A 22,281-nucleotide genomic window follows, 5' to 3' on the forward strand; every position below is an offset into this window, starting at 1 on the left:
TCTCTTATCTCTGGAGAGAGAAACCTTAATATGGAACCTACATAATCTTGGTCCCATTAATTTCCTGATAATCTAAGACAGGAATGTTGGATGAACCCTTGGTCTGAATGACCTTCTACTGAGTCCTGATGGTCACTCCTTGATCCACCGGTGCTGAATGGACTTTAAAAAATACAGATTTTGGGTTGTTGGGACACCATTCTCCTTTCACTTCAAATGGAAGAACCAACAGAAGAGCAAGCAAGGAAAAAGGGCCACATGGGAGAAGGCGCAAGGTCTTTCTCCTTCCAGCTTTGCCTCTTGCCATCAGGGGAGTCCAAAAGGTATATTAAGGAAATGCCAAAGAGACTCTGAGGCACATGTCCAAGCCTTGTTGGGTCACCGAATGGTTTCTGCCAGCCCCCTAATTAACCACTCTTTGATGACTTCATGCCTTCAAGTTGTAAATAATCCAATATAGATTAAACATGTGTAATTCCTTTATACATATTTCCAAATTAATCATGCTGCACAAGAAAAATCAGATCAAAAGGGAAAAAACGAGAAAGAAAAAAACAAGCAAGCAAACAACAAAAAAAGGTCAAAACATTATGTTGTGATTCCCCTTCAGTCCCTCTTTCTGGATACAGATGGCTTTTTCCATCACAAGTCTACTGGAATTGTTTGCCCTTACTCTTCAAACAATATTGCTGTTGCCAAATACAGTGTTCTCCTGGTTCTGCTCATTTTCCTCAGCATTACTACATCCCAAGTCTTGCCATGTTTTTTTCAAATCAATCTGCTCATTTTTTACAGCTCAGTAAGATTCCATCACAATCATAAGACCACAGCTTATTCAGCCATTCCCTATTGATGGATATTCCTTTAATTTCTATTTTTATTGTCAATTTTCCTGTCACATGTCAGTTTTGAATTTTGTCAGCTACTTCATGTTTTGGAAGTAGGTTGGCCAGATATCAATCAAGGCAACATTTGTAAAGTGCTATGTAAGCCTCTGAGTTATTACTAAGTCATTATACATTATTATAGATTATATCATATATTATGTTATTAGTATAAATAAGGAAATACATATTAACTCAAAGGATAGCATATTTTGTGTTCTTTATAGTTTGTTAAGACTGGAGAACAGACCTGAAAGGAATTTGAAGGGTGCACAAGCATTAATGAAATCACCTGGGCTTCTTTTGGAGGGCCCTTTGGAGGAGAATCTGCTTTATCCATTAACATGAAAATTAGAAGGGGTGCCCCTTTATGGGCTTCACTGAAGTCTGAATCTGTTTAGATTGAACAGGAAGAAATGGTCCATGATGTCAGGCTAAATATATAGTTGTAATTCAATTTAATTTTGTTTTAGAGGCTTGCTATTTTTCCAGTGTTTTCAAATCAAGTAAAGGGAGGAGAAGAGAGATTATGAAGTAACAGACCGTTCATTGTCATTCTCCTAGGCTCCTCTCATGGACATTGGTCTCGGCGCCGTACCCCTTCTCTTATGTACCACCTGCTTTATCCCATTCTCGGGCTTCCCAAGTTCTCTGCATGATGTCACAATGTGGGGTTCCATTGGAGTCTTTCCTGAATACAGTCCCCTGAGAGCACCCGAATCCCTTGGAGAGCGTCCAGGTAGTCCCCCCCCCAGATTTCCACAGAGCAAGCGTTCCCTCTCTGGGGATGCTCTTGTAGCCAAGCCTTGATTCCAGGCCAGTCTTGGGGCTCCCTAGTAGTCCCCACTCCAGCTCCCGAGACTGTACTTTGGCTTCCCAGGGGCTGCGATGGGCAGAGTCAGCATTACATAGAACAAGCCTTTGTTCCCCAGTCACTGCCCACATGTCACTCAGCTCTCTGACTCCTCATCAGTGTCATTGGCCGGCTCAAGATGCAGGGCTCCCCATCTCCTCCCCCACTTTCTGACCCCAGAGCTGGAACCCTGCCCCAGTCCCCGGAGGTCCGTCTCTGAGCCCCAGGTCCTTTAGGTTCCTTCCTGCTGCCCACTGCCAGCTCCCCTACCCTGTGAGGTAAAGTGGACAGTGAATGGGGAGCCAGGGAGGGTTTGCTGGATTGAGGCCAGTGGGGGCTTTCACTTCCATGCTGGGCATCTGTCCACTGGCTAAGTCCATCTTGTCTTCTCCCTAGGATTTCCTGTACATCATGAAGGGCATACTGTATCCCAGCCAGGTGAGCCTTCGGGACTTTGCTTCCCCTTTCTACTCGAACCTCTCAGGGGTTGCTCACTGGGAAGAAGCTTCTTTTCTTACCTAATTCTTTTGGCGAATTCTGAAGAATTCCTATACAATGGGTACATTTTATGTTAGTCAGGAAAATGAAGATTACCCATGAATACTCGAGCAAATCCCTCCAGACCTCAGGTTACTCATCTGTAAAAAGAGGATGTTGGATTAATATTAATCGCTCATATTTATATAAAACCTGAAGATTTACAAAGCACTTCACAAATATTATCTATTGATTCTCAGTCCTGTGATGCAGGGGCTGCTATTATATTACCCCTCTTTCCAATAAGGAAACTGAGTCTCAGTGCCTAAGTGATTTGCCCAGAATCATACAGCTTGTAGGTATTATGATTATTCCTTTCCCTCCTTTTAAACTAAAGCTGTGATTTCATCAATACAATGTTATTATCTCTCCCCACAATGGCTTCCCCTCATTCTGCACACTGTAGCTTTAGATAGCTGCTTAAAGAAAATGTCTTGGCCCCAGTCCCACAGCCAAAAGGTATCAAGAGGTAGAATTTGTCAGCCCAAGGGCCAAATGTTTTTCCCATTCTAAAGTTGGATGGCCTTGCCAACAGTCCTCAGCTCATAATAAGTTGTTTAATGGACAGAGCTTTGGATTTGTAATTAGACAATCTGAGTGGTTTATTAACTGGGTGATTAATTGGGCAAGTCATTTGGCTTCTGTTTTCTGAAAATGAAGGAAAGGTTCCTTCCAATTATAAATCAATGTTTTTGAAGCACCTAGTATGTGCTAGGCATATAAATTGATTAATATTTATGAAGCACCAACTATGTGCCAGGCACTATGCTAAGGGTTAGGGACACAAAAAGAGACAAAAAACAATCCCAACCCTCACTGAATTTACAATCTAACATAAGACTAAAAATAAATATTAATAAATCAATGCTCTTAAGTATCAGAGACAAGATTTAAGCCCGTTTCTCCTGAGCCTAAATCCAGTGCTTTTCCCATTGTACAGATTATTCCTTAGGAGTGGGGAAAGAAGGGATAAACATTTATACAGCACCTACTATGTACCAGGCACTGTACTAAGTTATTGAAGCTTATTATCTCATTTGATCCTAACAACCCTGGGAGGTGCAATTTTTATTTTTACAAGGTTTTTTTTTTCCTTTTCTTTTTTCTTTTTTTAGAATTGAAGAAAGTGAGATAGAGGATAAGTGACTTTCCTGGGGTTACACAACTTGGCAATGCCAGAGGCTGGATTTGAATCCAGGCCTTCCTGATTTCAGGCCCACTGCTCTGCCCATTGAGCCAGCAGCTGCCTGCATGGGTGGGGAATAGGCTTAGGAGGAAGGATTGTTAACAGTGCTTTCTGATTCCCAGACATTACATATCTGTTGTCCTTCCAGAAACCCCCATGAGGTAAGTCAGTGCAGATCTTCTCCCCATTCTATAGATGAGGAAACTAATACTGAGAGCAGTAAAGTGATTTCCCCAAGATCCCATAGCTACTAAATTACCAGTATAGGAATAAAGACCTCATGATGGGACGAACCTTCCCAGCAAAGAGGTACTGACAGCAGTAGTAGAAGTCTGATCCGACAGCAAGTAAAAACCAATAAATATCTATTAAGTGCCTACTGTATGTCAGACACCAAATGCTGGAGAGAGCATAAGATGACATTCTTCTAGGAGTATCTCTTCTTATTTTCTTTACTTTTAAAAAATTATACATTTGCAGGCACCTCTGTCTTTGAATATGTACAAAAGTTCCTACATGGTCGACTACAAAGATTTTAGCAAATACAAATCCCCTCTGGAAGATCCTGAGGAGGTACGTGAACCAATCCTATCCTTTGTTTTCTTTTTTCACTGAAATAACTAATTTTCGTCCCACTGGGAACAGGAGAACACTGTGGACCCCCCATGTGGGCAGTCTACTTCAGTAGCTCTTAACCCACACATAATTTCAGAAGCCCCAACTTCTCCCTATGTTCTTCATGACTGAGAAAGGTTTGGTCAGCAGTGGACAGGACTGAGAGGAAAGCCTTGGGCCCCAGAGGACGGAGAAAGTTCCAGGGCAGGGCCCAGCCACAAGGTTGGCGGACCAAAGAGCCCAAATGTCTCAGGACATGAGGTTTGGGCCTGAAGGGGCTCCCGGGGGCTCCCACCAGAGTTCCTTCATTTCACAGAGCAAAGCCTGAGATCCAGAGAGGTGGTTTGGCCCTGATCACACTGTAAGCAACAGAACTGACACTTGAAGCCATTTGGGTCTTGGAATTCCAAGTCAAAGGCCCTTTAGAGCAAGATCACAACATAGAGGTTAACAGCTTAATTCAGCCTTAGAGTTACTGCCCTAGAACCAGCCATTGTCATGATTGGCTGTAAAAACTTAGCTCTCCTGATGAATGCAACGATCCAAGACAATTTTGAAGGATTCATGATGAAACACCATCTATCTCCAGAGATAACTGATGAATTTTGAGTGATGGAATATCATTTCCCCTGCACTTTTCTTCCCTTTTCCCTTCTTCCCTCCCTTTCTTCCTCCCTCCTTCCCCCTTTCTTTTTTTCTGCCTTCCTCTTTCTCTTTCTTCCTTCCTTTCTTTTTTGTTTCCTTTCTTCCTTCTTCCTCTTTTTCTTTCCTTTCTTCCCTCATCTTCTTCCTTTTTCCTTTCTTTCTCCTTCTCATCTTCCTATCCAGGTTTCTCTGCACCCATCCCTTTCATCATTTAGCTGGGTCAAAAAAATATACATACATAGTTTGGAAGATTGATGGGCATAGCTCCAAATTGCCTTTCAGAATGACTGGAATAATTCACAGTTCAACCAACAGGACTTTAATGTTCCTTTTAAAAAGCAGCTCCTCCAACATTAATCACTTTTGTTTTTTTCTCATTTGTCAATCTGATGGCTGTAAGGTAGAATCTCAGAGTTGTTTGGATTTTCATTTCTCTAATTAGTAGTTCCAAATTAGTAATTGGGAACATTTTTTCTTATGACTGCTGCTATTTTGGATTTCCTTTAAAAGCTACCTGTTCATATCTTTGGCCATCTCTCAATTGGAGAATGGGTCTTATTTTTATGTAATTGAATCAATTACTTATATGTTGATAATGAGAGCTTTATCAGTGAACCTTGCTGCAGGTTTTTTTTTTTTTTTTTTTTTTTTTTTTTTACAGTTAGTGGTTTACCTTCTAATTTTTGTTGCATTGCTTTTGTTTGTGGCAAGCCTTTTTAATACAACATAATCAAAATTGTCCATTTTATATGTTTCCATCATGAGAAGACACTTTCCCTTTTATTTTTTTAAAATTTTTTTTTTAATTTTTTTTTTTCCCTGAGACTGGGGTTAAGTGACTTGCCCAGGGTCACAGAGCTAGGAAGTGTTAAGTGTCTGAGACCAGATTTGAACTCGGGTCCTCCTGAATTCAGGGCTGGTGCTCTATCCACTGCGCCACCTAGCTGCCCCCCCATTTTCCCTTTTAAACTCAGTCAACAAGCAGTTATTTAATTCTTTCTATGTGCTAAGAACTATGATAAGCACTGATGATATAAAATTAGATCCACAAACCCCATCCTCAAGGAGCCTGCATTCTACCAGGTAAGACATCATGTAAATGAGTGGTTCTCAAACTTTCAGAGGGTCTACAAATTCAAAGTTAGTTTTTATTCCTAATATGGTAACTATGTATAAATAGAACTCACATAAACAAAACCTCTTTGGACAGATCCTCGATAATTTTTAAAAATAATATAAAGATATTGAGAATAAGTTTGGGAACCACTGATGTAAATAACCAGGTATCTATAAGATATATACAGAATAGATGGAACATACTCTCAGATTGAAGGAGATAGAAACTGGATAAAGAGGGGATTAATAAAAGGTTTCCTCTACAAAGTGAGATTCGAACTGAGACTTAAAGAAAGGCAAAGGCACATGGCCAGCAGCCAGAGCAAAGATGCAGAGGTGGGAGATGCACTTTGTGTTTAGGAGCAGCAAGGAGGTGGGGAAAGAAAGGAGGGAAAAGGAAGGAGGAATTGAAGGGAAGAAAGAAAGGAGAAAAGAAAGGGAAAGGAAAGGGAAGAAAGGAGGAAAGGAAGAAAGGGAGGGAAGAGAAGGAAGGGAAGTAAATAAGGAAAGGAGGAAAAGAGAAAAAAATGAAGTGGGTGACCCTCTCTCCCCCTCAGCCTTTGACTTTTATCTGCTTTGGCTCCACAGCAACGGAGGGCGGAAATCCAGTTGTGGCAGAAAGAATTTCACCAGTCTCCTTCCACGTTACCATTCAAGCAGACCAAACCATCCCCAGCTGTTAAGGAGCCCCCGCAGTCTGTGCAAGACACAGAGCCCCAGCCGCTCCCTCAGGAGCCAGCCCCCAAGGCCCCTCAGGCTCCTTTCTCCCCTTCTCTGTCCAAGTCTGCCCCTGTGCTGATGAAGGCTTTCACCAAGCCCCAGGTGGCTGCCAGAGACCTGGAGCTCTGTCCCTTCACCCAGGACCCAGCGCAGAAGGAGCCCCAGGCTCCTCTCTGTCTGACTGTGTCCATGTCGGCCCCCGTGCTGACAAAATTATCTCCAGTTTTCAAGGAGCCCCAGAAGACTGCGAGAGACCAGGAGCCCTGTCTCTTCACCCAGGAACCGGCCCGGAAGGCCCCTCAGACTCCCCTCTGCCCCACTGTTTCCACATCGGCCCCCGTGCTAATGAAAGGGTACCCAGCTTTCAAGGAGCCCCAGAGGGCAGCGAGAGACCAGGAGCCCTGTCTCTTCACCCAGGAACCGGCCCGGAAGGCCCCTCAGGCTCCCCTCTGCCCCACTGTTTCCACGTCGGCCCCCCTGCTGACAAAAGAATACCTGGCTTTCAAGGAACCCAAGAGGACTGCCAGGGACTTAGGGACCTGTCTCTTCACTCAGAACCCAGCCCAGAAGGCCCCTAAGGCCCCAGATTTGCCCTAGTGATCACCGCCGTCCTCTGGACCCAAATAGAATCCCAGCACTCAAAACTAGGTATGTCCCAAACCTGTGCAACTTAATGATCCCTTTCATGAGATGAACACTGTGAACTGAGCAGCACATAGTTATTGTGACCGATAAGACGTCCCCCCCTTTCTGACCGAGACCCTGGAAACCATTAGTAACCTTGAGAGCCCAATAGAAAGCCAGCGGGGGAGACCACCGTGAGGCAGCCACTGTGTCATCACTCCTTCAGAGGGCGGGGGTCAGATTTTAAATAAACCTTGGAAGTGGGACTGGACTCGGGCCTTTCTTCAGGCTGCCTCTTGTGCTCTGGCCAAGCACACTGGGCCCTGACGCTTGTCCCTGGGGAAAGAGCCTTAAATGCTCGCTGCCAAATGCTGGGATAAAGATGCAAGAGGGGCAAGCAGGGGTCCCAGTCTTCTTTCACCCTTCCATTCGCCTTCAATGGCCGCTTCACACCTCTGAAGCCTCATCTGTTGTACCAGAACTCCAAGGTGACTCAGTTCTAAACCTGGGAGTCCAGGCTTTGAAGGCTAGGAATCCTTCCTTTTCCCTCCTCTTCTCCTTCCTTTCTTCCTTCCCTTCATTTCCTCCTTTCTTCCTTTTCTTTCTGCCCTTCATTTCTTCCTTCCTTTTCTCCTTCCTTTCTTCTTTCCCTCCTTCCTTGCTTTCCCTTCTTTTCTCCTTCCTTCTCTCCCTCCTTTTCTCCTCCTCTCCCTCCTTCCTTCCTTGCCGCCTCCTCTGCTCCCTTTCTCCTTCCACCCTTCCCTCTTTCCTAGGGTAAGCACTTACTGGAGAGCGGAGGTAGACTGGCCTGAGGTTCACCGATGACCGGAGGTCTGGACGAGGTGAAGTCGGATAGCAATCCCTGACTGGCTGCCGGGTCAGTGCAGGAAGCCCTACCACGGGCTGGGCTCTGTGTGCTAACGTTAGGGATGTAAATACGCGGGGACGATGGCCACTGTCAGGGCAGTCAGTCAGATGAAAGATACAAGGTACAGTAGCTCTGCACAGTAGCTCCGATGCACGGGGCAGACGGCAGAGGGAGGCACTGAGTAAGGCGGGAGGGGGAACCTCCCCAGAGGGACGGGAGTGTCACGGGGCTGGAAGGACAGTTTTGCACGTGTAGCGCGAGCGTGGCAGGCTCCCACTAGGGGAGAGAAGAAGCGTTTCTAGACTAAGCGCGGTATAATTATCCACCACTTGACCCCGCCCTCCGCAGCCCCGCGCGGCAGGTGCTTCTTTATCTCAATTTCACTATTAAGGAAGCTGAGATAAGCGAGTAAGTGACTTTGCGGAGTCCCCGGGCCAGTCCTCGGGACCCTGAGTGAGAGCAGACCCAGGACGATCTCCTGCGGATAAAGCCTCCTTCCAGTCCGCTCAAACCCCGCCAGTAACTTAGCTTACTAGCGGAGAGCTGGGGGCGGGGGAGGGGCGCTATCCACTGCGCCGCCTGGCGGCCCTGTTAGGGACTGCACAGCTAGGGGCACTGGTCGGGGACAAATTGCCCGGATCGAATCTGTATTTTGCTTTGGGGAAGGTCTCGTTACCCGCCCCCCCCTCACGTAGAGCGGAAGCTGGCGGGCGCCGCGCCATTTCTGCCTTCCATCCCCAGCCCCCAGCGCCCGCGCGCACTACGGGCCACTAACCGTCACTTACGGATAAACGAATGGACGAAGAACGAATGAATAAAGCTCTCCTGGACCCCAGACTCAGCATTAGAGAAGAACGTGATAAATAATGTGTGAGCTTTTGGAGAGCAGCCATTGTTTCGCTTCCTAGCCCTGTACCGGTTCTGGTTCCGGTTCTGGGTATTGTCCCTCCTCGGACGAGAGCACCCACTAGTCTGGGTGGCGGCCCGGGCGGCCGTTGGGAGCCGGAGCGCTCGGCCACAAGCAGTCCCTAGGAACGTTTGGGGCGGACTCTGACCGCTTCCTCCCGGACCACGCCAGCTCCGCTTGGCCCCAGAGCGGGCCCTGCTCTGACGGGGGCTCGCGGCCCGGGCCGGGGGCGCCCCCTGAGAGACCCCGAGAGCGGCCCCGCGGCCCTCCCGGGGAGCGCCGCCGTGCGGACTCGCCTTAACGCCGCCTCTCCGGGCCGCGTCCGCCTGGCGTTCCAGCCGAGGAGATGCGCCCTCGCGCCAGAGCGGCGTGGGTGGGAGGGGCCTCGGGCCGGTACCTCGTCCCGCCGGGCGGTCGTCCGAGGGAGGCGGCTCAGTGTGCTGCAGGCGCGGGCGCTGGCCGGTGTCGCAGGCGTGAGGTCAGCGCAGCAGCTCTGGAAACCTTCGGCTGGGGGTCAGTCTCCCACCTCCCCTCCCCCGCACTTGGCCTGGAGTCTCCCCAACACTGAGCTAGCTCTAGGACGGTGTCTAGTACATAGAGAGAAAGGAAGGAAGGAACGAAAAAAGGAGGAAAAGAAGGAAAGAAGGAACAAAGAAAGTAGAAGACGAAAAAAGGAAGGGACGAAGAAAGAAAAGGAAGGGAGGAAAAAAAGGAAGGAAGAAAAAAGGAGGAAGGGAGAGAAAAAAAAGGAAGAGATGGTTGTAGATTGCTTGTTTTTTTATTGATTCATAACTTATTCAATACTTTTTGAGTCAAAAATTAAAACTCAGGGAAAGCTGCTGATTGAGCTTTCCCACTAATTGGTCCTTTGAGTTGTAGAGAGCCATTTATCAGGATTTTTAATATCAAAGGTGCCTCAGTGGAGGCCAGACCAAGGCCAGTCCTCCCGGATGGAGGAGGCTCCACAAAGGGATTTTTGTGCCCGGAGGAATCTTGTGGCTTTTGTCCCACTGGGGACCAGAGGCTACTCCTTAGCATTGATGCTGTTTCCATGGCGGGCCCCAGGGAAGGAGAGCTAAAACTTCAGAGCCCTTCCTTGGGGAGCAGACAGCTGAACGTTCTGCCTGACTTTTAAGCTGTTCTAGGGCTTTCTCTCCATTGGGATGTTTTTCCTAGACAACAACTAAACAGAGCTCAGCACTGGATACAGAGTGGCCCATCGTGGACGTTAGGGAGGGAGACGGAAGAGAGAATATCCCGTACAGGAAACAGCAAGACTCTTAAAGCTGCTCACCCGGGTCTCAGGCCCGCCAGGATCTGAATGTGGGGATTGTCAAACATTTGGCCACATTAAAAAGTATCAAATATTTCATCAAGATTTAATCTTGGGGCAGCTAGGGGGCGCAGTGGATAGAGCACCAGCCCTGAATTCAGGAGGACCCGAGTTCAAATCTGTCTCAGACACTTAACACTTCCCAGCTGTGTGACCCTGGGCAAGTCACTTAACCCCAACCTCAGGGGGGAAAAAAGATTTAATCTTGATGTAAAAATAAATAAGCAATCCATCTCAATACTATGCAAAATTTCACCTTAATAAATGGTAAAATTACATTTATCAAAGAATTGTTTTAAAATAAGTTTTTTCAGCAATATTATAGGATGACCAATTCTAATGGACGGGACTTTCATCAACAAGATGACTCACTCAGGCCTGTCCCAATGGTCTTGTGATGAAGAGAGCCATATGCACCCAGAGAGAGCACAATGGGAACTGGATCATAACATTCTCACTCTTCTTGTTGTTTGCATTTTGTTTTATTTCTCTTTTTTTTCCTTTTGGATCTGATTTTTCTTGTGCGATGTGGTATTTGTGGAAATATGTATAGAAAAATTGTACATGTTTAACATATATTGGATCACTTACTGGGGGGAAGGGAGGAAGGGAGGGGAAAAAATAGAATACAGGGCTTTGTACGGGTGAATGTCAAAAATTTTCCATATATATTTTTTGAAAATAAAAAGCTATAGTAAACATTTTATTATAATTTATTATCAGTAAATGTTTGATTTGTATACCTATTTTATACACCTATATACCCAGGGTCATATAAAAGTTTCTCAGGGGAAAGGGGATCTCAAATGGAAAAAAGTTTGAAGCCCTGGACTAGAATATAAAATATGTGAAATGGAGTGATATAAGACCAGAAAAATAGTTGAGAATCAGGATTTGGAAAGTTTTCAAAATCAAGCTGAAGTTGTATTTTATCCTAGATACAAAAGGGAATCTCAGAAGATTTTGGAAATGAATGATGACTTCATTGGAAAGAGTAAAAAGAAGAGGGATAAATGAGAAGATATTACAATAATTTGGGTGAAAAGTGAGAAGGGCTTAAACAGGGCAGAAACTGTCTTACTGCAAAGAAGGATGTGGAAGTGAGTGAGAGAAGCTGGAGACAGAATGGATACAGATTTGACAAGGGATTGGAAATATAAGGGAAAAGGAAGAATCAAAGGTAATTAGCTCTGAACTTCAGTACCTAGAAAAATTGTGGTATTTTCTATAGGAACAGAGAAACCTGGGAAATGGATAGATCTACTGAGAATTATAATGAATCGAATTTTAGATATATTGAATTTGAATAACTCAACTTCACTTAATTCTGGTGCCTCTCCCTCATTAATTATTCCCTATTTATCCTGTATAAAGCTTATTTTGCATGTATTTGTTTTCATGCAGTTTTCTGCTTTACTTTGTAAGCTCCTTGAAGGCAGGGACTGGCTTTCCCCTCTTTTTGTATTCCCTACACAGCTTTAGGGAAGTTCCTGGTTCATAACCAGGTTAATTGATTGAATATAATAGACAAAGGCACTTTGATGTAGTTTCAACTCTCACCTTAGACGCTGACAAGTTGTGAGATCTTAGGCAAGTCAACATATATATTGCCTTGACTTCCTCAATCAGTGTCAAAGTTCTTTCATGTCTTTATGATTCTTATAAGAATAGCATACATAAGAAATGTCTTAATAACCTCTTTTGCATTAAAATAGAGTCATCTTTTCAATTCTTTCAACCTCTTTCCCTCAGATAATCTTGGAAATGGCCCACCATATTTCTTTAAAATTTCATCACCTCCAGGCCAAATTTATTTGTGTGTATTTAGTCAATTATGGCTTCTTTCCAATTTCACTTTAAATTCTCTTTCTGCTTCCTCAGAAGAGCATATGAGATACCAGGGTGTTGAGGTGTAAATATGCCATTTTCAGGGTCACCCATGATTAAGGTATGTTACTGGTTCTTTTTCACATCTATTTGATGTCCTTCTGGTTTTGGCTAAAAAGATGCTCTGGCTCAGTTGCATCTCATTCCAGGTTTCTGGCAGGCTTATTTCCCTTCCTTGGCTTTTCATTGTGGTGAGAATAAAAGTGTCTGTTTAGTCTCTACTTTCTCTTCTGTAACTTGTCACATGAACTTGTGCAATTTTAAATCAATGATGTCCTTGCCCGGCCATCTCACTATGTGATAAGAACTTATGGGCAGAGGCAGGTGGTGGTGGCTACTTTGCATATATTTGCTTATATTTTCTAAGAAATGATAATTGATTTATTTCCTATTATCCATTTCCCATTTTTCAAAGTCTAACAGGTTGATTTAGAACCAATATGTTCACACATGCTGGCTCTTCTTTATCCTTTTAAATGGAATCGATTTTGACATTTGCTTTAACTAATTGATGAGCTAAAGCACATGGATGGCTTCTAAGGTCTCTTTCCAGCTCTAAATAATTTATGATCTGTTCAATTTTTTCTTTATTAATCTGAACCATATTTTGCAGTCACTGTGCCCTCTTGTGAATTAAGGGCCTCAAATACTGATTTAAATATAAAGACAAGGCCTTTGTCTTGATCCAGGTCAAGCCTGGGTACCCTTCATGGCGTTGTCCTGGATCCTCTTCCTTTCTTCCTCTAGGCTGGTTCACACTGTGACTCCATCAGCTCCTATGGATTTAATTTAATCTTTATGCAGATGAATCTCAGATCTCCTGACCTCCAAACTCATACCTCCAGCTTCCTAAAGACCCAATAAACTACAGTGTCTCCCTATCACTCCTAGGATCAAATATAAATTCTCTCTTTTTTTTTTTGTTTTGTTTGTAAGCCCCTTATAATGGTCTCCCCCTCCCTCACCCCCATTCCATCTTTCTAGCCTTCTGACACTTCCTCTCTTTCATGTGTTCTGTGAATCAACAATAGGGGCCTCTTGGCTGTTCCATCTTTGGGCTCCGGGCCTTCTCTCCGGCTCTCACTGGTGCCTGGAATGCTTTCTTCTCTCTCCCCTGGCTTCCCAAGATTTCTTCTAGTCCCAATTAAAATCCCATCTTCTACGAGGGTCTTTTCCCGATCCCTCTAAATTCTAACAGGTTGATAGGACAATGGTCAGGTGATGAAAGACCTTAGATCCATGGTGGAAGAAGCTAAAAGAATCAAGGGAGGTTAATTTACAGAGAAGCCTCGGAAGGGCCCTGGGAGCTGTGTTCGGATGTTTTAAGAGGTGTCTTGGTGCAGGGGATGGAAGCTGAGGTTGGACAGACCTCCTAACCATTGGAGCTGTCTGTCCCAGCCTGGAAAGGATTTCCTTGGGGAGACAGGACAAGTGCTATTAGGTGGAGGGAGGAGGAAGATAATTCTGATTAGCTATTGACAGAACTAGGTGCCCGCCAAGGTCTCTTCTCAATTTGAGATTCAATGATTCTTTGAGTAGGGAAGAATCGTCTTTCTGAGTTTAAATAAGGTCTCAGGAGTATTTTAGGTGGCGCAGTGGATAGAGCACCAGCCCTGAAGTCAGGAGGACCTGAGTTCAAATTTGACCTCAGACACTTAACACTTCCTGGCTGTGTGACCCCAACTGCCTCAGCAAAATAATAAATAAGTAAATAAGTAAGGTCTAAGCTGTGTGATCCATTTTGCCTCAGTTTCCTCATCTGTAGGAAATGGCAAAACTATTCCAATATCTTTCCCCCCCAAAAACCTAAATGGGGTCACAAAGAATCCCCATTTCTAAAGTCCCTTTAGGAGCTAAATACACATGATTCTACTATTAGAATCCATTAATCGCCAAAAGAAAGATTACTCCAAAACCCCAATAAGGGAAATTGGATTTAGAGTGGTATTCTCACAGTCCTGGCAAAGATAAAAAAGTCCGTGGCAGAGGGGCTACCCCCATACACTGTGGGTGAAGCTTTGAATGGATCCATCTATTCTGGAAACAGTTTGGAATTAAGCAGGAAAAGTTCTTTTGACGTAGTAATGGTTCTTTGTTCTCGAATAGAACCGAAAAGATATTGCTATTGGAAACAAGTTAGTGTGGCTGATCAGAGCAACAGGAGCACAGACAAAAAAAATGGTCCCTGCAAACATTTGGGGGAGATTCTTCAGTTTTGTCCATTTAGCAGTTCCTTTGAGCTAATTCCTTTCTGCTTCACTCCTAGAGCATGGCCCCTTCTCTGATGAGGGCTCGTCATCCTGGGCTGGGGTCCCGTATCATACAATCAATTCTAAAGTTATTAAGAGAGACCTTGGGAGTGTCCTTGTCCCCCCTTTCTGACACCTCGTGAGCTCTTGCCATGTATGAGTTCTCCATAAAAAGGTCTTTTTGGCAGGCGTACATTTGGGCCCAACTTTCTCTGGTCTCTTGCTGCCCTCTTGTGGTCTCTCTGAGTTCAACCAACAAAGACCTTGTTACTCCCCATTCTGAGCAGAGTAACCACAGAATCTCCAGGTGGGAAGGACCTGGCCAGGCCGCCCCAGCAGGCCGCCCCTGAGTAGCTTCTATAAGATCTCCAGCGTACCTCAGTGGGCTAACCGATTCTTTTTGGATTGCTCACACTGTTAACAAGTTTGCCCATCACTCCCCCCCCCCCCCTTCCAGGCAATTGGGGTTAAGTGACATGCCCAAGGTCACAGAGCCAGGATGTGTTAAGTGTCTGAGGCCAAATTTGAACTCGGGTCCTCCTGACTTCAGGGCTTCAAACAATATGTCTCTTTTTAATCCTTCCACTAGGCCAAAGAGAACAGGTCCATTCCTTCTTCCACTGACAAAGAGGTAAGACATCTCTCCTTTTGTTGGTCAGCAGTGTCCAGTTGGGTGATCCCTTTGGGTTTTCTTGGCAAAGAAAATGAGCTGTTTTTCCCTTGGCTTCTCTGGCTCATTTTACATAACTTCTCGTGGCTAAGGTGGCTGAATTCGAAACTACAAGAAAAACTTGGGGCTGGCGCCTCAACTGGGTTACTCAGTTCTGATGACGATGGTGGCGTTTGCCGGCCAGGCACTCTGCCAAGTGGAGGAGGCTCAGGGGCCATCTCCTCACTCTGGTCACCAAAGGGTTGCAAGGGCTTCCCTCTCTCACCCTCCCTCCCTAATCCACCCTTTGGGCTTCTGGAATTGAAATCACTGCTTCCCTGACTTCCCAAAGGGTGTGGTAATGTTTTATGGCAGCACCCATTGGGAGACAGGAAATCCCTCAGTTCTGGCTCCTCAGATTTGGATGAAAGTTGAAGATTTGAGGGCAGAAACTCTACTATTTGCATTTTATCTCCAGTGCTTAGCGGGTCGTGAGTGCTTAATAAATGCATTTGCCTTCATTGATTCAGCATTTATTAAGAGTCTATATATGACAGACACCAGGCTGTGATCTGGGCTGGGGGACACGAAGTCTGCAGCTACCAAGTCTTCCGTTCAAATCTAGCTGCAGATACTTGTTAGCTGCGTGACCCTTGGAAAACCACTTAATCCAGATTGCCCCCCCCCCCCCAAACTCCACTGGAAACAACAGAAAGGAAGCAGCAGTGAAGGGGGGGAGCCTACTGCATGCCAGAGGCTGTGCCCACGAAGGGCTTTACAAATGTGATCTCGTTTGAGCATCCAAGCTCAACCCCCGAGCTTTGCCCTCCCACTGTCGTTTCCCATTTTTTCTCCACTGTTTAGTTGTAGTTGTTTAGGCTTGCATGTTGTCTCCCCACTGGACTGTGAGCTCCTTGAGATATGGGCTTTTATCTTTCCTTTCATCCCCTGAGCTCAGCCCAGTGCCTGAGACACGTCAGCACTTAATATTGACTGTTTGCTACACGTAGGTGGTGAAGTGAACAGAGCGACCAGTCTGGGTTCTCTGCCTGAGCCCAAGTTCATATCCACCCTCAGACACTTATTAGCTGTATGGCCTAACCTCTGCCTGCCTCAGTTCCTCATCTATAAAATGGGAATAAGGGAACAAGGGAGGTTGTGAAGATCAAATGAGGTGATAATGGTAGAGTGCTTAGCAAAGTGCCTGGCACATGACCACCATCATCATCAGAGCTGTGTAACCCTGGATGGGACATGTATTTCTTTTGGTCTCTTTTTCATCTGTAAAATGGGAATAATAAAAGCCCCTACTTCCTAGGATTATTGTGAAGATCAATAAGGTAATAATTGTCAGGTGCTTAGTGTGGTGACACATACTAGGCTCTATGTAAACATTGGCTGTAATCACTGTCACCGTCATTATTAAAATCTGTGTCAGCCAGAGGAAGTCACTGAGCCATTTTCTTCCTGTTTTCTCATTCTGGCAGGGCCCAACAATCAGAACCACTTCCAGGAGAGCTCCTGCAGCCATCCCCGAGGGCAGAAATCACTGTGGAGACAAGGATCCTCACCATAAGAACTGCTGACCATGAGCCCAGGCCCCAGGACATGGCAATCCCTCCTCCCCATCTCACACTCACGGCCTGAGCCCACCTCAGGACCCCTCCGCCCAAGGAAGCAGTGCCACAGAGAAGGGGCCAGTCCCCCCCCCCCCCCCCAGCTATTTATTGCCCCACCAAGCAGGCAGCCATTTTGCCTGAAACAGCTTTACAACTCCCTCCCACACACATTCTGATGGCAGCCCAGGGACTGGAGCACTGCAAAGGCTGTGACATTTTCCCATGTGACTTGCTTCTGAGTTGGGGCAGGGGGACACAACATGCAAGCAGGTACAAAAAAGGGAGAAAGAATAAATGGGAAATTATCGACAGAGGGAAGACATCCAAATGAAGCGGGCTGGCAAAAGGCTTCTTGGGGTTTAGAGGAGGTTGGAAGGGAGCTAAAAGATGGGAAGAGCTAGGAGGATGTCTGGGACATGGCCTCACTTGCCGATTTTTAGGGAATTTGAATCCCCGGCCTCTGACTTAGGCATCAGCAAACCTGAGCATCCCAGGTGTGGGGGACACATGGAGAGTGTGAGGGTTCTGGAAGAAGAAGAGCAGGAGAGCCAGTGCCCGAGAGAAAGGGTACAGGGGGGAGGAGACTGCAAAGGCGGGGGGGGGGTTAGGGGTGAAAGGGCTTCAAATGCCCCACCAAGGATTTCACATTCAATTTGATCCCAAAGGTGACAGGGGGCCCCTGGAGTTCAGGGACCATGGTCGACCCTGTGCTTTAGGAAAATCGTTGAGAGGAGGAAGCCCTGAAGTGGGGAGAGGCCTGTGGCTGGCAGCAGGCTATGGCGCAGTCCAGGGATTGAGGCCGGAGAATGTTGGGGAGGGGGCCGGGTCAGAAGCTCCAGAAGTAAGACTGGCAGGCCCTGGCAAGAGATCAACTACAGGGGGGTGAGATGGTGAGGAGGGCACTGAGAGGGGCCTTGCCTTCAACAGTGATGGGGGAGTTTGGAGAGAAAGCCAGTGAGCTCCTTTTTGGACACATGGGACATCCTGACGAGATGTCTCCTGGAGATGGGAGAGTAGAACCAGGGCTGGGTAATCACCAGCACAGAGAGAAGGATGTAACACGTCACCAGCCCCACCACTGACCACTTGCCTCCAGCTGGCAAAGAAAGGAGCCCAGAGTCCCAGGCATGGCAACCCCTCCCCCACCTCTCAGACTCAGGGCCTGAGCCCAGCTCAGCTCTCACTGCCTCTGTCCAAGGAGGCAATGCCACGGAGAAGGGCCAGTCACCCCTAGCTGTCAGCAAATCCACGGCAGTGGATGAGAGCAGGAGGTGGGGCCGCTCGGAGGAGGCAGTTTGTATCCGACCCCCGTGCATGTAAGCTGTCACTGCTGCCTTCTGAGAACCTACCTTGAGAGGAACGAAACGGGTTCTCTGGAAGCGGAATCTCATGCAGAGTGCCTCTGGACCTGGACCAGGGGTTCCAGAAGGCAGAGGGGTGACCAGACCTGTCATTCCTACAGTTCCCTCCTGCAAAATCTAAGTCTTCTGTTTGGTTATTTTCACAAAGGAAAAGACAAGCCATAAATAAAAAAGTTTTATTAAATCATTTTTAGACTTGAAAGAAGTCACAATAGTTAACACACTTTCATGTGTGCTCTGTACACCACCAACCCAAATGGATTGATTCAGCATTTTTATAAATAAAAATGAACATATTTACAGTGGAAAATAAAACCATATTAGGCAGTTAAGTTAGATGATTAAGCAGTAGTCTACAATCAGGTTTCAAAAAGTACCAATCTACAAGATTATGTTAAGACATGATTTCATTAGGTTGGGAATTTTTCATAATTCTAAAAATTAGCTGTAATATATGTTCATTTCTTACTAAGATTTTTTTGCCTCCAAAAAAACCCCAGCGCCAACGGCTGATTTACAACAAAAGCTTCATTTCCCTCTATGCAAGTGCAAGTACAAACTGACTTTAACCTTTGCTTAGAACCATCTAAGACAAGGAACTATAATACCACAGATACCCCTAGAAAACCAGCTTTGGACAGAGGCTTCTCTAACATTGTGCTGTCTGCCCTGTAAACAGGGCAGATTCCTAACTGACCCAACTAAGACAAAAAGGGAGTCTGCCTTTGAGGAGGCCAGTTTCAAAATCACTGTTATGTCCTCAAAGAGTCAATTTTTAGAACAATAAAAATCACGGCATGTGGAGAGACCTTCTGTGCTATAAAAATATTTTAATTCTATCTACATTTGGGAAATCTCCTTCTCTTCCCCGAGTGGCAGGCTTTAAGGAGATCCCAACACAGAAAACAGCAAAGACATAGGGAGCGGGAGGAGTGGCCAGCCAGGGCGGAGGGACTAAAGACAAGGGGACACCTGGAAAGAGATCCAGAAGGGCCTGAAGAGCAACATTCGTCATTGTCCTCCTGCCTTGCCTGAGAAGACCGTCTCAATCGGCCTTGCTCAGGACAGGCCAAATTTAACCGGTCAAGAACATGATTTTCCAGTAGGTGGGACGCAAACCTTAGGCTGGAAGGGCATGGGAGGTTCAGCTGGTCCCTGGGACTTCACTACTTGCTCGGCTGCCTCGAATGCTTCATTCCTGAAGAACTCAGGGAGCGAGACCTCTGCCTGAGCACGGTTTTCCCAGGGAGCTCCAAGTCTTCAAACAAAGGGTTTTCGATTATGTCAGTGGCCTCAGGTCGCTCAGTGGGAGATGGGGAAAGCATGTGCTGAACCATTGTGTACTGAAACAGTGAGGAAAGAGAAGTTAGGGAGGAAGAATGGAGGTCAGATCGGAAGCAAGGTCTCAGATCAGGCAATAGGGGCCGGCCTAGAGATGCCCTCGAAGGCACGTGCTAGGGACTGGGGTACCAAGGCAGACCGAATCCCCTTCTCTGGCTGCGAAGGACACTGCCGCTTCTCCCTGGCATCTGCCCTTCGCCACTCTCAGGCCCCTCTCCCTAACACTTCATCTCCCGTTTCTGGGCCCTGGCACAGGACATTCCTTCAGGCCTAGAACTGGCTCCTTCCTCATCTGCCCCTCGTCTCCTTCAAGCTTCACTCAGCTCAGGACAGCCCCTAAATGCCTCTCCTCACCCCCGGTTTTCAGTCTTTCATCTTGGCATCCATATTGTTCTCCATATAGATGTAGAACATCTTCATGTTCTCAATATTCTCAAAAGAAGGGAAACTGCAGGGCAGGCAAGGAGAAGATCAGAGAATGGGGTAATCTGCTGGAGAAGATGGCGTGGGAGGCAATCACCTGTACATTCAGAGAGGTGTGCCCTGGCAAAGAGAAGCCCCATGTCTCAGGAGACAGAGCAGGAGGAGCAGGAATGAATGAGGAACTCTCAGAGAAAGGTCTCCATTTTTTCAGTGAAATAAAAGACAATGGGGAGAGGTAAAAAAATACTTACAATCTACTATTTTGAGCAAGAATGGACTACATTCTGTGTGTACATGTTTAATAGAAGGACAAAGGGAGAATAAATATGGAGAACTAGTAAAGAATCATCAAAGCTAAATTGTTCAGGTACTCTATGTATTTGAGATTTTTTAAGCTTATAAATGGTCTATTGTAAAGTACGGGCTAGCTCCCTGGAGGGCCTCAGGGTCAGCCAGAGTCAGGATAAATCAAAGTCCTTGGTCTTTAGGGGCAGAAGTGAAGGAGGCAGAAAAGCCGCCACATGGCTTGCCAAAGATGTATCTTGGATTCTGGAGTCCTAAGTCACCAGCCTGTCTCCTCCTCGTCCTGCCACCAAGTGACCCTGACTCTCTCCCTCCGCCCTCCAATCCTTACCTATGATTATCTCACTACCAAATATTCAGCAAGTGAGGAGAGCCATCATATACGCTAATAAAGCCATGTCTCACATGAATAGGTAGTTTTAAGTGCTTTCTTGTCTGATTCAGAGTTTCAGCTCTCTACAATCTATGTTAAGGCTAATTTGTAGAAAGTGACCAACGTCACTGCATAAAGAACTAATGATTTACAGCCAACACAGTAATGATAATTAACGGTTAGTCCCACGACTAATTAGCTGCAGAGACTTAAGCAAGCCCCTTAACCTGTCTATTCCCCATTTTGCTAATTCCCCCAGTCGACAGAATAATACCCCATTTGTCCAGCAGACTAAAATGTTGTAGATTTCAATGGTATCAGAAAAACAAAGATGAGGGGAGAAATGTACTTTCCTGAAGGGTAAACAAGGGGTATCTGAAGAAGGCAGTGAAGGAAGAGGGATGTTGCAGGAAAAAAAAAAAAGGCACTGGGGGCTGTGCTGGGAAAGGCAGTTTTGGCATCGATCTGGTCAGGGAGGTAAGGGAGTTACAGCTGGCAAGGAGGAAGGCAATGGCAACAACAGGTCTAGAACTCAAGAAAAGAAGGACAGGGTGGGCAGGAGCCACCAGAGAAGCAGAAGAAAGTCAAGAAGAAAGGAAGATCTGGAAAAAAAGCTGTGGGTGCATGTGCAAAAATGTTTGTGGCAGCACTTTTCTTAGTGGCAAGAAACTGGAAACTGAGTGGAGGCCCACCAATTGGAGAATGGCTGAATAAATTGTGGTATATGAATGTTATGGAATATTATTGTTCTGTAAGAAATGACCAACAGGAGGAATACAGAGAGGCTTGGAGAGACTTACATGAACTGATGCTGAGTGAAATGAGCAGAACCAGGAGATCATTGTACATAGCAATGGCAAGATTATATAAATGGTCAATTCTGAATCTGATGGATATCAGATTCAACAATGAATTGATTCAGACCAGTTCCACATGTTCAGTAATGAAGAGAGCCATTTACACCCAGGGAGAGGACTGTGGGAACTGAGTCTGGAGCACAACATAGCATTTTCACTCTTTCTGTTATTGTTTGTTTGCATTTTTGTTTTCCTTCTCAGGTTTTTTTTTCTCTTTCTAGATCTGATCTTTTTTGTGCAGCAAGATAATTGTATGGATATGTATACATATATTGGATTTAACATATATTTTATCACATATTGAACTACTTGCCATCTAGAGAAGGGGGTAGAGGGGAAGGAGGGGAAAATTTGGAAGGTTTTGCAAGGGTCAGTGTTGAAAAATTACCCATGCATGTTTTGTAAATAAAAAGCTATTAAAAAAAAAAAGCTGTGGATGAAAGTAAATGAAAGTGGAATTATAGAAAAGCCAAAAGCAAAAGCCTTCAGAGCTTTGGGGATGGGGAGGGAAGCAACTAGACAAAGAGGGAAAAGGCAAGACAGAGCACTTTTATACAAGCATTTGTTTCATTGCTTTTGAACACTTTTAAACATTTCATTATGAATTATGAAATCTGATGAGAAATTAAAATATGATGATTGTGTAGGGAAACTTTTTGGTAGGATCTGGGAGAATTATTAACAATGTGATATGCAAATACCTTTTTCTAACTAAAAAAGCACACTTTTAAGACTAAGACATATGAGCATTCGGAAATTTTAAGCATTTTTTTTTTTTTACAAATATTTATGATTACTTTCCTAGGGTGAGCAGAGCAGGCAATTTATTTTTTTGTGTGGGAGACAGGATGGTACCATGGGAAAAATCACTGGATTGGGCTGCAAGAGAGCTGGGGTTTTGTTCCAAGTCTTGGCCAAATCATTTATCCAC

At 45.5% G+C, this 22,281-nt stretch overlaps 2 protein-coding genes and 2 long non-coding RNA genes across 6 annotated transcripts in view; 2 read left to right on the top strand and 2 right to left on the bottom strand.

Moving 5' to 3' along the window:
• Positions 1-1,325: 1,325 nt before the first annotated feature.
• LOC141554128 (uncharacterized) lies at positions 1,326-8,810 on the bottom strand. Its single transcript, XR_012485781.1, has 2 exons — positions 7,967-8,810; positions 1,326-2,375 (listed from the first exon to the last, which is right to left on the bottom strand). It is a non-coding gene; the product is annotated as an uncharacterized LOC141554128 (long non-coding RNA).
• SPMIP9 (sperm microtubule inner protein 9) lies at positions 1,564-7,446 on the top strand. Of its 3 annotated transcripts, none has more exons than XM_074285709.1 (4): positions 1,564-1,623; positions 2,134-2,175; positions 3,941-4,033; positions 6,425-7,446. In XM_074285709.1, exons 2-4 carry the CDS (start codon positions 2,149-2,151, stop codon positions 7,151-7,153), a joined length of 849 nt encoding a protein of 282 aa, XP_074141810.1. In that variant the 5' UTR covers positions 1,564-1,623; positions 2,134-2,148; the 3' UTR covers positions 7,154-7,446. The 3 variants fall into 3 exon arrangements, with proteins under 3 accessions (XP_074141810.1, XP_074141809.1, XP_074141811.1); XM_074285708.1 differs by having other exon boundaries at positions 1,602-2,015; XM_074285710.1 differs by lacking the exon at positions 1,564-1,623 and having other exon boundaries at positions 2,091-2,175.
• Positions 8,811-8,843: 33 nt separating the features above from the next.
• Positions 8,844-18,237, top strand: LOC141554129 (uncharacterized). The gene is made up of 3 exons (XR_012485782.1): positions 8,844-8,918; positions 11,227-11,468; positions 16,561-18,237. It is a non-coding gene; the product is annotated as an uncharacterized LOC141554129 (long non-coding RNA).
• EIF2AK3 (eukaryotic translation initiation factor 2 alpha kinase 3) overlaps positions 18,216-22,281 on the bottom strand; it is a 66,971-nt gene continuing 62,905 nt past the window's right edge. The window contains exon 17 of the mRNA XM_074285707.1: positions 18,216-19,396. Coding sequence (XP_074141808.1) covers positions 19,220-19,396 — 177 coding nt within the window. The 3' untranslated portion in view covers positions 18,216-19,219. The remainder of the gene's footprint in view (positions 19,397-22,281) is intronic.

This window comes from Sminthopsis crassicaudata, chromosome 2 (assembly GCF_048593235.1).
Source record: "Sminthopsis crassicaudata isolate SCR6 chromosome 2, ASM4859323v1, whole genome shotgun sequence".
NCBI lineage: Eukaryota > Metazoa > Chordata > Mammalia > Dasyuromorphia > Dasyuridae > Sminthopsis > Sminthopsis crassicaudata.

What these genes read in the sequence shown, in the direction of transcription:
- SPMIP9 (XM_074285709.1), top strand. Translation starts at nt 2,149, where the DNA reads ATGAAGGGCATACTGTATCCCAGCCAG. An exon ending in GCATACTGTATCCCAGCCAG is followed by an intron (nt 2,176 to 3,940) that starts GTGAGCCTTCGG and finishes ATACATTTGCAG; the next exon opens with GCACCTCTGTCTTTGAATAT. An exon ending in CTCTGGAAGATCCTGAGGAG is followed by an intron (nt 4,034 to 6,424) that starts GTACGTGAACCA and finishes TTGGCTCCACAG; the next exon opens with CAACGGAGGGCGGAAATCCA.